Below are 15906 nucleotides of genomic sequence, written 5' to 3' on the forward strand. Positions count from 1 at the left end.
GTGTTAATAGCATCGAGTTTAAGAGAGCCGGGACGTGGTGGGAGTAGTTCTCTGTGAACAAAGCCGGGGGTCATTCCCTCTTTCTTTACAACAGTGCAAACAAGCCCTGCTGGGAGGACATCATGAGGACAGGTGGGGCACATTAGAAAGTGTGCTTTTGTCATTAGCGCAGACATGGGAATCAGGGGTGAAGCCCTGTCTGTCCCTCGTTGCCTGTTTTCACTCAGCCATGCTGGACTGCTGTCTAAACCACATGAACACAAACAGTGTCATCCAGCATGTCAGGGCTCGGTTTGTTTGTTCCTCGCCTTTCTCAGCAGTGTCATTACAGGAACCCCCTGGCTTTTTTTCCTTCTTTTCATCAAGATTTTCTTCAGGGACATCCTCAGTTAAGAGAGATTTTGCTGAAACATTTCAGCAATATCAATGAGGAGAAGGTTTAGAGACTTTGAGAATACTCTGCTGAACCCATCGAGATTCCAAGGCAGGACTCCAAATTCACTCAGGTTTCTCGAGAGGGAGGATTTGTTTCTTGAGCTAAGAATACTAAAGACCTCTTCAGTTACAAATGTATGCAAATGAAGCCGTGTGCATAAACAAGCCTCTGAGAAAGAGCAGCAAACAGGCCAATTCATCACCACTTGCAAAACAAATCTATGAAGAAGGCTTAGAGCACCTCTGGGCCTTAAAAAAGCTCCTCATTATCAGATTGCTATCAGATTCAGAGATTGGGAACGTCTCCATTACATTGTTTACCCAACTTAAAATCAATGATATCTGATCACCACAACCAACATGGCTTGATAAAGTCTCTCCAGGTGACCCAGACATAATGTAAAACTTGAAGTCAGTGGAAATAAATCAAGCAGAGTGAAACTAACAGTTAGGCTCTGTGTGAGGGGAATTAAGAAAGCTAAGAGCTCAAGATGAAAAGTAAAACAAGGACACAGATTCAGTTTTTCTACATCCTCTCAAATAGAAAAAAATCCATGAAAGCTGAAATGGGTCCATCAAGCTCTCTGTACTTTCTGACATTCTCCCTCTGCCTTTAACTTTTTGACTCTCTTTAATGATTGCATTTTTTGTCTTTTATTTGTACTTATTTCTTATGCAAAGGCAAAGTCCTGTCTTACAGAAGCAGGCCAATATAGTAACTGATGTATTAACTGATGTATGTTAGAAAAACACAAGTGATCCCTTCAAGATGGCTGTCGTGGTACCCGGTTCTCAGTCAAAGTCCTTTTACACATAAAGTTTTAGACCAAGCATCACAACAAAATTCCCAACCAAATATCAGCCGAAGAATCTCTGAGGTTTAGCAATAATTTGTGGAATCTTCTGTTAGAAAATGCTAATGAGTGTGGAGCATTCCTGACTTGCCTGGCCTCGCCGAACAAACTATTTTTTTTGAAGCACATAATAAAACCCTGGGTGAACTTACATAACTGAGTGACGCCAATTTTTCGGTCATTTTGATCATTTGGCACTCCTTGTCTCCTTGTAACAACTTGTCTTAAAAGTCATACAGGAGTTGCTCTTCTTTCAAGTAAATAAGAGCTCAAGAAGAACAGAGTGGACCAGATTTAACTTTTGTTTTCCTCCTTCCCAGATGAAACTTTCTGAACCCATTCTTTAGGACTGAATCAGACAGAGATCACTGCAGGTCGCTCTCAGAGAATAAAAGCTGAGTCAGAACCTGTGAGTCATTTATCCTGTCCAGGCATGAGAGGTTTCTACAGAAGGCAGTTAGTAATGGTGGGTTTATGTGTGAAAATAAGATAAAGAGGATCTTGTCTTAAAGGTCAGGTTTCAAGAGCCTGTTAACGTTGTTCAAGGGAACATAAGCTCCCTTCTGACGCGGATTTATGTTATCACCTCACTCTGATATCAGATTTTTCTTCTAATCAGATGGAGTGTTTCTGCCTGGTCTTAAAGATCTGAGTCATCGTAGTGGAAAAAAAATACTCTATCAATGGTTGCATACATGTAGATTTTTCAAAGGACTTGACCAAGAGCACTCAAGGATGCCTGACATTTACACTCATGTCAAAACGTTCAAAATGTTAAATATTGTTAAATGCCTGACTCCAAAGCATGGACATTGTCACCTGCATGTCTGCAAGTTTGAACCAGGTGTTGAAACTTGTCTGAGAGGATTTTGTCCCATTAGCGTGGTCTGACGCTGATGTTTGGGTGATAAGGTCTGGCTCGTTCCAGGTCAAGCCAAAAAGTGTGGGAGTAGGTCAAGACTGCAGCTTTGTGCAGACAATCCCAGATAATCTGCATGGAACTGGGAAAACCATGTCTTTGTCACGCTGGGTAATCGTCATGTTGTAACAGAAGAGGGAGAAAATTAGGTCACAATAACAGATTGCAACATAAAGTTAATGAGCCAGGAAGATCATTAGTGAAAGAGGAGCTTCTACACTTTGTCTGCACAGTATGTGAGATATTCATGCATTATCAATACTGCACACTATAATAATCTGAATTTCCAACATGTTCATCTTGAAAGTATGAATTTGAATTCTTTCAGCATTTTAATCTCCATGTCTATACATGGACATTTAATTCAAACCATGCATGGACATCACCTTTGATCAGCAATAAACTTGGAGATGAGTGAGTGATGTATAAAATAGATTACACTCCTGCTCTATAATGGTAACCTCCTCTAGCCCCTATGTTTTTCCTCTGAAGGCCATGTCGACTTCTTCTTCATGAAAGGAATCTGTGGATGCTCTTTGCAAAGAGAGAGTGCTGCATGCTTACAGCCTTTGTCATTGCTGTGCTTTTTTTGGCCTAGCTGTTATCAACCCTGATACCGTCATAAATAAAGCGTGTGATAAAATTCCAGCCTCCACTTTAGAGACATCAAAGAAAACACTGTTTTCTGTCATGACATTACAGAGTCAATAAGAACCAATCAATCCACAGACAACTGGTGGTCACATTAGCGGCATCAGCTTAATCAAACTGGATGAAAAATAGGTGAAATACGCACATAGGAATTATTGCTTCTCTACTTTAAACCTTTCTCATCAGATTTAAGGCCCAGTGTCCGTGGATGTTTCCTCTGTATTCCTTTCAGTCGCCATCTGTAGCAGCTCTTCTGTGTACTCTGGTTCATACAGGTATCCTTTTGGTTCAAAAGTGAATGGAACTTCATCGTCGCTGTCATAGTCACTCATTTTGAATTTCCTACGCTGCCTCACAATCCTTAGAGTACAAGCAAAAGAATTACGATACTTGATCAAACTTACACGAGGCTACAACCGGCGCCCGAAGCATAGCTTGTTTACATTCCCTACAGCTGAAAGGAGGAGGGGAGACAGAGCGCACTAGCGCTGCGCGGAAAGGACACATGACCAGTTAGTTAGGTCCGGATAAATGTTTATATTTCCGAAGACTTAATGCACTTAAAAAATATTTTATGTAGCGTACTCTTAAACTGTGGTATTACTTTTTGATTTTAGTTCTTGTAGGCAGAGAAAACAGCCTTTGAATTTGGTACGGTCTCTCCCTGTTTGCGCCTATTTCCTCGTCACCATCGATTACAGTCTGTGTCTTACTGAGGGAGCGGAGACACCTTTCTACTGTATCTACTGTCCTTAGTGGTCACATAGAGCTCATACAACCCCACTTCAAAAAAACTGAACTATCCCTTTAAGATCACGGGCTCGCCCAATCAGAGGCACAGCTCAGGGTCACGTGACTGACAGAGGCCCTTTACCTGTATCCGAAGCCCTTGCTACCAACAACGTGGCTGGGATAGATGATGTGCTTCACTTTCTGTTTCAGAAACAGATGGGTGACGTTGGGCTACGCCCATATTTTGTACAGAACATGAGTGAGACACAAAGAAGAAACAACAATGGCGGAACTTTTACGGTGTATTTAACCGCCTCACCGACCACCACCTCCTAAAACACTGCCTCAGTTTTGGTCTTTAATGCAAGTGGTACATCAGAAATACCTACCCCACAGTTGCCATGTTTGTTTTTTTCAGTTTTGTTGTCATAAACTTTGTTTCAACGTCACAGACACATATATTTACGTAAAGAGAGCATAAAAGGGCCTTCTCTCAGAAGATGATGACCTATGTGCTTATGCTGCTGCTTACATGGAGATGCTGTAAGTTTGGCAGCCTCCCAATCTGAGTTGTCTAGTTCTAGGAAAACTGGAGCTTTAACCCTCCAGACAAACATCTTCTAGACTAGGGTCATCTAACTGCTCGGTTCTAAAGCCATGATCATTTTTCACAGCAATCATAGATGATAGATGCTGGTTAAACAGCCCTCCATTTTCCATCATGTTAAACTCTTTGTCAGTTTCCCAAGTTGTGTATTTCTGTTTTCTGCCGGTTGCTTTTGGGAAAACTAAAACTGAAACTGGAGACGCCAGACATACTGCTGCACAAAAAGAAGTAAAGAAAACCCACACAGGGGTCTTGAGAAAAAGTTTAAAAACAACCCAAAAAATGTACAAATGTGTTCAGGTGTGACCGAGAGGTTTTGACCCTCTTGGAGCTGCTGTCATGTAACAGCAGCAGAGCATGTCCTGGTGAACAGTATATACAAAACCATGTTTTGAGCTTTTTGTGAAGTTCCTTTACAAACACTCAGGCCTCTTTTTTAGATTGTTTGGCATATCCTCTCAGCTATTTCAAGTATTATTTATGGTTTAATTGTTGTTGAGTTTTGTAGTGTCTTTCAGATTCTTTATGGTTTGGAATTTATATCCATACGTTTTTCTTTGCGTGTGTCCCAATGAGAGATGTCCTTTTGAGAGCTCACACAAATTAAACATTAGAACAAAGGGGAAGTTCAGGAGATCTCCAGCAGGAATTTGGGTCATCAGCATTCAAAAAGCGAAAGCTGTCAGCCAATCCTTAGAGCGTAAGAAGCACACACACAGACACAATAATCCTTTCCACCACACATTTCATCCTGTGCTGGTGCGCATGAGTAATGAATATCAAATACACCTGCTTTAGCACAAAACAAGCTTATTTTGATGTGGCATTCTCCAGCTGTTTCAACACCTCCTGTCCTCTGTGCCCCTGTGTGACGTCTCTCTATTAACACAACTCACCCTCCCTGTCTGTAATCCCTGGTATACTGGCCTTAGGGCGTGGGCAAACACCACAGCTACCTGGAGATTATCAGAGAGGACAGGGCTTGTAGGGGCTTGTATCAGAGAGCTAATGCTGCACTAATTTGCCTGAACATCAAAGTTTGCACCAGGTAACTCATATGCAACTGTCAAACATGTACACTGACATACCTGAAGGGGTAACAGGCCTTTTCTCCTCTCTAATATTTCAGCTTTTCTACACAACTGCACATCCTTTCAAACATGGATGAATGACTTTGTGAGTGACCTTTGACGCTTGAAGTTTCGTTTTCAGCTCTGCACTCTCTGCGACACGCCCGGCTCCATCATGGCTCTCCCTGCTCAGACTTGCAGCAGTGCATTAGGAGATATCAACCATTTTCAACACTCCGTCTATTTTCCCCACTTGTGGGAAATAACTCACTGGCTGGTTTTATAGCTGGCACTATACCCCTGAATCATAATGTAAATCTATCACTGGGACATGGTGACATATACCGCTATGTCGAAACAATTTGTGACTGAGAAAGCACGGAGGTCCTCCAGATGTCTTGTGTTCACATGGGGGGTTTGAATCAAAATGTAAATCAATCACAAGGGAGCAGGCCGCCTATATATCTGTCCAAACTGCATGTGAAATGGGAGGATGACAATGTGCAGGCTGATCCAATTACATCCCATGTCCCAGAGTTCCTGTATATGTCTGCCTGCCCGTATGTTAACTCCCTGAAAGCTTCAATTACATGATGCAGGGCCATGCTGAACATATGAGTGTCTGCACTTACAGTCACCAAGCAGGAGGGTGAAGGCGCAAAAGAAATTTATTCTCAAAATCTGAACTAAATTATCATGTTGAAGTACGGTTGTCTCAAGTGCAGCAGGAGAGAGACGTTATATACAGCTGCCTGTGAGCATCAATTTCCTGGAAGCCTTCGACAAAAGCCATATAAATACATGACTGACAAGTATTTGCATGAAAATATACCACTATCGGTCATGTCAACCTGCCAAACAACAGTGATTCTGCTGGATTCAGCAAAAAGCACGAGTTATAAAAGCCAAATAATACAGAAGCTGCAATCCAAGTGCCATAAATCGAGTTTGATTGACGTTAATGAATCTATAATTATGTTGTTACTGACACAAGTTGTTGTTCCTGCATCTGAAGAGAGCTCCACTGAATTTAACAGGCCTTTTTTTTTCCAAAACAGAACACCTCCTCAGGCAAAAGACAACAAATCAGAATCCCAGCAGGGAGGACATTTTCCTTTTTGCATGCATAGCTTGACTCACCAAAACTGAACCAAGAAAAAAAAACTCCACGCTCTGTTAGGTTATCACAGGATGCAAAAACATTTCACAGGGTGTTGCTGCTTCAAGGCCAGCAGTGACCAATTTTCCTTCTTATGCTATGAAAACATTCAATGGGGTGCCCATCATCTCAGTGTTTGTACTTTTTCAGAGCAGAAAGTGTGTGTGCTCTTACAAAACAGGGAGTCATTGGGCTTGTGTTGTCCAAGAGGCAAGTTGGGACTGGTATTATGTTTATAAATGAGAAGTAGCTTGTTTAAATGAAAACAGGTTATATATCAACCAATGTTTGAGCAAAATGTAAATCAGCATGCAGAGTCCTGTTTTTCCAACACTGATTTAAATATGGCCTCCAGTGGCATGTAAAAGGTGGGAAGTGTTAGCATGTTCAGCAGAGATGCTTTGTTTTGCAGCATGTCAATATTTTTTATACTCTTAATTACCTGTTTTTGGATCCACGCCAAAATACGTCCGATGTGATTCCTGCATCTGAAAGGTGAGCTTCCCCTCAGAGGAGGTGTCCACGTCTGTGGCCGCCACCTGGACGACTGACTTCACACTTCCTACATTCTCCTGGACAGATGCAAAATAAACCGGCTGTGAAAGCTCAGGAGGGTTATCGTTTATGTCCAGGACTTCCAGGAAGACATGAGTCCAGGAAATCAGAGGTTCCGTGCCCAGATCAGTGGCGTAGACAAAGAGCCAGTAGTGAGGCATCACCTCCCGGTCCAATGTCTCTGTTGTACGTATCACACCTGAGGCACATAGGAGGGTGCAGAATAAGAATGAAACTGTGAAAAAACACTGGTATATACTTGTTTCAAACCTGCTGCTGCAACTAAAGAATGAATCACTTATCAGCAGTATCAGTTCTGTCTTTAATAACCGTAACCAACCTGGAGGGAATATCAATCACCTGCTTTCATTGTCTTTGAGATGCCTGTTTGAATTTTCAGTCTGGATTGGTGCCCAAAGGCTCAAAAACAACGCTGTCACATCTGTGTTGCCAAAACTTACTCAAGTACTCTTGGTGCATGGGAAACTGGATTGCACTGAGGAGTTTTAGTGTGCATGGGGTCTGACACGAGGGAGATCTACTTCCCTGCTAATAGTAGCTTTCAGAAGCAGTTTAAATTTGGAGACCCAGAGGGAGAGGTGAAAAGCTAACAACACAAAAAAGAGATGTATTTCAGCATGGTTCCATTATGACAGCGAACTCTATTTGCCCTGATTTTATCTGAGCCTTAAGTGCAGCAGCAGGCTAATGGAATGCACCGTGGTATACTGAGAGGTTGCTGGGTATCCTCTGCAGAGGAATAAATATGCTGATAGAAAAAACTCAGACCCCTTAACACACCCCAGAGGAAATATTGTGTTTTACAACTGTGCATGTGTCCAATCTTATCATAAACTACAGGGAAACACATGAGGAAATATACTGCTGCAAAGAGCTTCAGTAAAAACACGGTGAGGATATTGGGATACAATCCCATTGCATTCAACACTCAAGCGCTGTTGCAGTCTCTACCAAAAAATTTGACCCAGATGTCTGTGGTGGGGAGATAATGTTGCAGATGCACTTTGCAATTTGCTCTTGCAATTTGTACCGATAAGCCCTATTAGTCACCAATGTCAGGCAAACAAGGGCACCACAAATGAGTCCAGCTGAGTCAATTAAAAGGTATAATTTAGAGCCAGGATAAATTCAATCAATTCTGGTGAAAATTGTGTTCTAACTGATTTTTAATTTATTAAAGCCCAGCAAGAGAAAAATAAATTTCCCTTCTCCTGTCATCACCCACAGGGAAACAATGGACATGAAAAAAAAAAAAAAAAACAGTAGTGTGTATAGTGTGTCTTTCCTTACCTGTTTCTTCATCTATAGTGAAAACTCCAAGACCACTGCCTTCATGGATGTGGTACCTGACCACCCCATCCCTGCCCAAGTCCTTGTCCGTGGCCATAAGCGTGACGACTGATGTCCCTACTGGTGCGTCCTCCATGACTCCAGCTTCATACACAAACTCTGAGAACAGAGGCCTGTGGAGATTCTCATTCACATCCAGAACCTGAATCTCCACAAAGCAGGAGGATGACAAGGAGTGAGGGAGGCCGTGATCGACAGCCCGTACCGTGAGGTTGTAAAGTGGCCTCCTCTCAAAGTCCAACTCCCGCTCGAGGGTCAGAGCACCTGTTGAGGAGTCCAGATGAAAGATCCCGCCCTCTGTGTTCTTCAGGTTGTAGGTGACAAGCCCTCCGCTACCTAAGTCCAAGTCAACACTCTCAACCCAGACAAGATTGGATCCTACAGGTAAATCCTCTGGGACTTTCACTTTATAAACTTTGGGAGTGAACTTGGGAGGGTTGTCATTTATGTCCTGCACCACTACCACAAGCTCAAACATAGAGAACAGCTGAGGGCCAACTCTGGGTTGGTCCCTGGCTTCAACCAAGAGGTCATGCCTTGGTGAAGTTTCTCGGTCCAAACGACCTGTCACTGTCACCTCACCAGTCTCTTCATCAATCCTGAACATGTCGGTAATGGTCAGCAGAGAGTATTTGATGTTACCACTCAAATCTAAATCAGGGTCAAGAGCCTGAGCTGTGAAAATGATGGAGTCTGGCTCTGTGTTTTCAGGTACTCGTATCACGTATCTGGGTTTGTCAAAAACAGGAGGATTGTCATTGACGTCCAGGACGTTCACTGCAACAAACTTCCATGCAGATGTTTGAGGTGTTCCCAGGTCGTAAACAGTGATGTTCAAAATGTAGAATTCTTTGCTCTCTCTGTCCAACGGACAGTCCAACCGGAGGTCACCAGAGAATGTGTCAATGGAGAAGCAGCCATCTTCATTCCCGCTTGATATGGCATACACAAGTTTACTGTTAAAGCCAGTGTCTGAGTCTGTGGCTTTGAACTGAATGATGGTTGAATTCAGTGGATGGTCCTCAGCGAGGTCGATTGAACTTGGAATGCTCAAATCAAACTTTGGTGAATGCCTGTTTGTGATGTGAACATCAGAAAACGTGTCTTCCTCTTGATTGGTCAAAATGGGTTTTATTGATTCTATTAGCTTATCAGTCAGCTGTTTGAAGATGCCTGTTTCCCTGCAGTGGACCGTCGGGTCATCCCCTCTGTTTGTCACTGTGATTCTAACAACTGAAACTTCTGAGTGATGCTTTCCATCTGTGGCTACAACTCTAAAAGTAAACGAACCTGATCCCAGGGGAATCCGCTGCTTGAGGGAGATGGCTCCTGTATAAGAATCAATGCCGAATATCTGATCCTCATTGCCAGATTCGATGACGTACTCCAGCTGCCGCAGTTCATCTAAATCAATAGCTGAGAGCTCTACGATTGTTTGTCCCACCGGTAAATCTAAAGGTACAGTGGCATTACAGCCCACCCTCTCAAACAGGGGGATGTTGTCATTGATGTTGTTCAGGGTTATTGTAACAGGGCATTCGCTGACCTGACTGAAGGGACTGCCACTGTCTGAGGCCCACACTCTCAAGTGATACCGCCGTTTCATCAACTCGTAGTCTAAATGCTCAGAGGTAGAAATGATACCTGTGAATGGGTCGATTGTGAAAGGGGAAGGACCTGAGTTGGCAATAGAGTAAGTCACAAAGCCATTCTTGCCTTTATCTTTATCTGTGGCTGATATTTTTAAAACACTGCTGCCGACAGGGCTGTTTTCGTCCAGTGTGGCCTGATATGAGGTTTTGGTAAACTCTGGACTATTGTCATTTTCATCTGTTATCTCCACCACGATGTGGGTCTCAGCTTCACCATGATTGGCCACCACATCAAACTCGAAACGATTCTGTCTCTCATAGTCAAATGTGTCAGTGGTTATGATTATTCCTGACTTGGGATTTATCTTGAATTTAACACTGTCTGGATTATTTTTGATACTAAAGGTCACATTTTGAGGTACTGCATTGACTGAAACTTTAACTACGTGAGTTTTTGGGGGTGAAAACTCACTCAGTGTGACTATGTAGGTGTCTTCAAGAAATGTCAAGGGGCTGTAATGATATGCTGGAACATGAATTTGTGTAATTGGAGAGAGCAAACTTGGCAAACTCCTGTCTTTGGCTTGAAGGGACAAATTCAACCCAAAAGGAGTTTGAGACCAGATAATCCTCTTTGTGGAGATCACTTGGAAGTCACTTCCCTGCACACCTAAGGGGATTATCTCAAAACACTTGTGTGGATCTCCTCCAACAATATGGAGGGATTCCACAGGCTTAACTCCAGCCTCCACGTGGACATCGATAGTTATTTTACCATCTGGGGAGACTCTGGGCTTTGGGAGAGGTGTTATAACTGGGGAGGGCATCGGCACCTTCTGTACATTAACTGTAACCCTAGCAACGTTTCCAAATTTCTGAACCCCAGATATTTTCTTTGTCCTGTCCTCAGCTAAAACAGTGAGGTCAAATCTCTCTGCTCGGGTGTGATTGAGCTTTTTGAGGAGACTGACTGTGCCTGTGAAAGGGTCGACGGCAAAAGGATGAGCTCTGCTGGTGAAGGAGTAATAAAACTCAGCATTGCTCCCCAAGTCGGCATCCGTAGCACTAACCCTGACCACACTTGACTTTAGTGGAGTGTCCTCCCTGATGGCGACGTTGTACGAGGCAGGGTAGAAAAGAGGCTTTAGGTCGTTGGTGTCAAGCACCTGGATGAACACCTTTGTCTTCGCCTGGAAGTCAAAAGTGTTTTCAGTTGCCTCCACAGTGAGAGTGTAAGTGTCTCTAACTTCCCTGTTGAGCAGCGCTGAGTTACTGCTGCGTGTTTTGATCCTGAGGAAGCAGAAATCTCCAACTTTTACTGCCTCTGCCTGGAAAAGGCCGTCCTCATCACCCAATACGATGTGATAATTGATTTCCCAAAACAGGTCCAACACTTCGATGCCCATCTTCACTGGCGTCTCAATATAAGTCCGAGGGGCAGAATTCTCATTGATCGTGGCGTTGTAGAGATAGTGTGTGAATTTGAGCGGCGAGCTGTCTTTTCCTTTCACTAGATTCTCCTGACATCTCACCGTGTGCAGCAGGACTGATATTAAAGTGAGGAGAGTCACTCCAAATGTTGCCATCTTGAGTGCTTTTACGAAGAGCCTCATACCTGGGAGAAAGAAAAGAAAACAGTCAGTAAAATCTCTTTTTTTAAGTGAGCAGCCATGTGTGTTTTGTTTTGTGCTTCTGCAGAAGAACCCTTAATTCACACGGACCTGTTGCTATATCTATGTAAACACAACAAGCATTTCCCCAAAGCTCTATCAAGAATACAAAACGGACACAGAATGCACACTAACACAACACAAGAGGTGAGGCCTTTGGCAAGGTATCCCACACACCTGTTCCAACTTGTCTTGACCAGAGAAAGGAGCCAAAGTAAAACAACACATTGTTTCAGCGCCAGAAAGTTGCCTCCAAGCCTTCTCAGGCAGGTGGCAGCCTGATCTCCACCCCATAATTATTCCTTTGGAAGAAGAATTCTGGCGAAATGTACTCCTTGAAATTATTACTTGTAAGCCTTTGTCATCCTAGAGCTATGAGGAGGGATTTGTAGTTAGATGACTCGTTATCATGCAGATGACAGTGGGTGGTTCAGTCCTGATCCCAGTGTAAATGGCAGCATGTGTACCGTAGGTCTTGGCTGGTGATTGCTTTATGTGCATTAGATGTCCCTGGAGGCATGAGCCACCAAATTGCTGCTTTTATTACAAACAAAGGATCAGGAACCTGTGCAGTGCAAATGCAATATCAATTTGAAATGCAATTTCTCTTTTAAGAGTAAAATGACCACATGTAATGTGCAGAGGAGCAGTCATGTATGAGTCACAGATAAAAACAGCAGCCTAGGGATTTTGCAAAAAAAATAATAGCATTATGTATATGCAAACAAAGCCTGTCACAACAAGGCATACTTTCAAAAACCAAACTGTGTTCACAAAGGGTTGAAGTGATGTCAAGAAACATCACTTGAGACTTCAGTTTGAAGTTTTATGTTTCTGAGCACCAAAAAAAATTACACTTCATATTTTAAATGCAAAGTTGGGGAACAACACTTCATGACTGCAAATTGGTTTAATTAAAAATCATTTTGACTTATTACATTCTAAAATATTTTGCTCTCCACTCTCCACCACTGGCTTTTTTTTCATTAATGAGCACAAACACCATTTCCTGGTAAAGTGCCACTTTAACATAACGTAGCAGCAGATTTCGTCATCATCTCCACAGTCTTCAGAAACCTGATTTAAACCCATCCTGTATCTCCATCAGTGTTGTTCATACTTTAGTGCAGTAGCTATAGCTGGTGCATAACTGATGCTATCGAATTCCACTGTTATCATTACCTAACTGAGGATTTAACATTCTCAGGCTGTGCCAACTGTTTACCTGCATGCAGGTAAAGCTTGTCGGCTCTCAGACTAACAGAAAAGATCAAAGAGTGGAAAATGGGTGAAAGGTAAAGAGAAAGACAAGACTTTGCATGGAGCTCGGATGCACAAAAAAACAGTGACAATATTCATTTTGTTTTGTCATCAGTTTGAATAATAGATTTTTGCAAGAAAGGGATGCATAACAAATGTGGACAGTCCAACAAATATGTAGTGTTTTCTCACTCCTACTGGCTGGTTTGGTTTATGGGACTGAAGGTTGGTGTTCCTAGACCAATTTAACACTGCTTACCTGCAGGCTCTGTGAACCTACATTTTGCTGTGTTTAGTTTTGAGCTCCTCTGAACTACAACCTCCCTTGTATTCCTTTTTGTCAAGATTTCTTTTTTTCCTTGAAAGAAAATTTTGAAGTCCAGCTAACTGATTAGTCTACCCACTGCATGAGATCAGCCTTACTCTGTCAACAGCCAAGTAATCCAGAGCAAATGATGCCTCAGCACAGGTGCAATTAAGATGTGGATGGGGTCATCATTTGTTTGAACTGCATTAAAATAAGAGAAACAGATGAAAACAAGAGTTTCAGTATGACTTTTAATCAGTTTGATTAATAACTGAAGGGTGAATAAAGTTTCCGTTTTCCTAATTGGTTTATAAAGAAAAGGCCAAAATAAGGGTGACAAATATGGTGCATATGTGATTTAACCTGAGCCCACTTAGTGCACAGCCACACCATGCCTGCTTGAATTTCACAACACTCAGACCTGACAGCAGAGAGAACTGGAGGGCAGAAAACTTTGCCCTTCACTGCCACTCTGACAGCTCATCCAGAGCTAAAAGCAATCAACACTGAACCTTCTCCAGGGCAGAAATGCTGCTCCCTGAGATCAGAGATGAGGAGATGTGTGTCGACCTCTTTTCCCCTTTATCTGTTCTACAAAATGCACAATGTTTAAGAGAGAGCATTATGAAAAAGCCATTATCTCACATTATCAAAGAATTCATATAGCTTATAAATACAGCCCTCCTTGTTTCTACCTTGTCCTGAATGTTCAGGTCTCCAGGTTGACTGGCGCTGGAGGTTTCAGTGGAGGATGACAGGTATGCAGGGTTTTATCTCCAGTCAAGGAACTTGGTGACAGATAATCAGATTACAAACCCAGGGTCACTATTTGGGTTTTAGAGGAGATTTCATCCTTTTGTCATCTTGCCAGTTTTAGGCAATATAATTCTTCTATCTTTTACAAATGTGCGAACAGATAAAAATAGTTTTTGGCATAATTTAATCTGAGGAAAAGCTTCTATTTTAAGGCCAGGACACTTTACATGTGCTGATTACAGGTAGTCCTTCTCTGCACCCCTCACAGATCCAGGTCTTTGAGCATGTATGCATACAGAAGTGTGCTGTTTAAATTGTGTGACACTGTGTCTGGTTGCTAGATTAGTGTACGTGCGTATACATCAAATTTCACATTGATCCCAGCCTCAGAGATATGGATCTACAGGATTGGCATAATGAGGTGGGAAGTAATCCTCAGTGTCATAATTACAGGACTATGGTGGGTTTTGTGTTTGAAAAACATTTTGATATGCACGTCCACACAGGGGGGGAAAAAAGGTGTTTGAATGTAAATGTCTAAGGCTGGGATTTCACAGTCTGATCCATGATCTTATTAAAGGGATAGTTCATCTGAACGTGGGGATTTGGCTAGCAAAGCAGAACACAGAGCAAAGTCACAAACATTTTGAGTTTCCTTTTAATAATAAGCTCAATCTTCCTTGACATGAAACAGAAAATATATTCAAATAGTCGAAACCTCTAGGATTTGTGACAGAGAAGAACAAATGTATTTTTCATGCTCGTTGCTCGTTTGTCAGCTACCAGTCAGAAACAAATATGAACGTTACAGACATGACAAATCCTTTCATTTCTGATTAACCTCTGCAATCCTAACAAAATTTTAAAAATAAGAAAGAGGGAGAAGAAGATTTTTTCCATTTTTTCTTTAAAGATGCTATGAGGAGGATGTGCTTTAATTGCATTCCCTCGCCACTCGCTGGCCTGAGTCTCCACACACTGTCAAAAATTACCTTTAGCGAGGCGTGTGTTTGTTTTGGAATTAAATGGAGCTCGGATCAAAACAAGTTTTCTTTGTTCAAGACATTTTTTTACTGGATACAACGTGCCAATGTAAGGTATTTATCAGTACAGTTACGAAGGAATAAGGTTTGAAAACGTGACATCAAGCAAACATGAAACAGCCGGCTATATGTTAGCGACATCAGCAGCCCGGTGCTCCAACATATCTGTAGGCTAACGTGACAACAAGTAAACACTGGCAGTTTGTAAGTAGTTTAGTAGCTGTCTAAAACACAGCTGGCAGTCTGGTGCTCTAACACAAGTCTGTAATGTGTAACGTTAGCTGGTTAGCTATGTCCTGCCAGTCATCTACCAATCAGAGTTAACGTAACCTCACTGTTCATTTTATTGATAGACTCTCAAGTTTGAACAGACCACTGCAGAATAACTCCTGACCGTGGGTTGGAATGAACATTATCATAAACAGTTTATCCCCTCCGTTATAGAGTGATACAGCCCGCATTAAAGGCTAATTAGCCTTTAGCTTGGGCTGTATCACCCTCCTGTTAAGCTTTCTTCTGCTCCTCTGTCCTTTTTCTGTCTGACAGTAAGGCTCCAGTGTCCACCATTGCTACAAAATTAATCACAGAAATTGTTTTTAGCAGAGAAAAACACAGATCCCTGTGTTTTATCTCTCACCATTACTAAACTTCTTCAGCCACATGGTGTTGACATAGAGACCTAGACGTGCAGAAGCATATGACTTAGAACGGAGCGCATAGTTGAGCTTTTAGGATTAGTAAAAAGCACAATAGAACATTAGTGGAGAATTATTTTGATTTCGAAATTTGAAGTCTTTCATACTCTGAAAACTTTTAAAACACTTTGAAATAATTTTAAAGGTACAGTTGGTAGAATTTAGCAACATTTTGCAGAATAGTCTTGGTAGAAATGGAATATAATACCCACAACTATGTATAGATCAGT

General features: G+C 42.1%; 1 protein-coding gene across 2 annotated transcripts in view; it reads right to left on the reverse strand.

Annotated features, from left to right (window-relative positions):
- Positions 1–15906, reverse strand: part of fat2 (FAT atypical cadherin 2) — a 126297-nt gene that overhangs the window by 97290 nt on the left and 13101 nt on the right. For both annotated transcript variants that reach the window (XM_074674897.1, XM_074674896.1), the window contains exons 2-3: positions 8294–11560; positions 6870–7181 (exon numbers count right to left, since the gene is read on the reverse strand). In XM_074674897.1, coding sequence (XP_074530998.1) covers positions 6870–7181; positions 8294–11558 — 3577 coding nt within the window. In that variant the 5' untranslated portion in view covers positions 11559–11560. The remainder of the gene's footprint in view (positions 1–6869; positions 7182–8293; positions 11561–15906) is intronic.

Source organism: Halichoeres trimaculatus, unplaced genomic scaffold (genome assembly GCF_033239565.1).
Source record: "Halichoeres trimaculatus isolate MK-OKI-2021-1 unplaced genomic scaffold, fHalTri1.1 fHalTri1_scaffold_7, whole genome shotgun sequence".
Taxonomy (NCBI): Eukaryota; Metazoa; Chordata; class Actinopteri; order Labriformes; family Labridae; genus Halichoeres; species Halichoeres trimaculatus.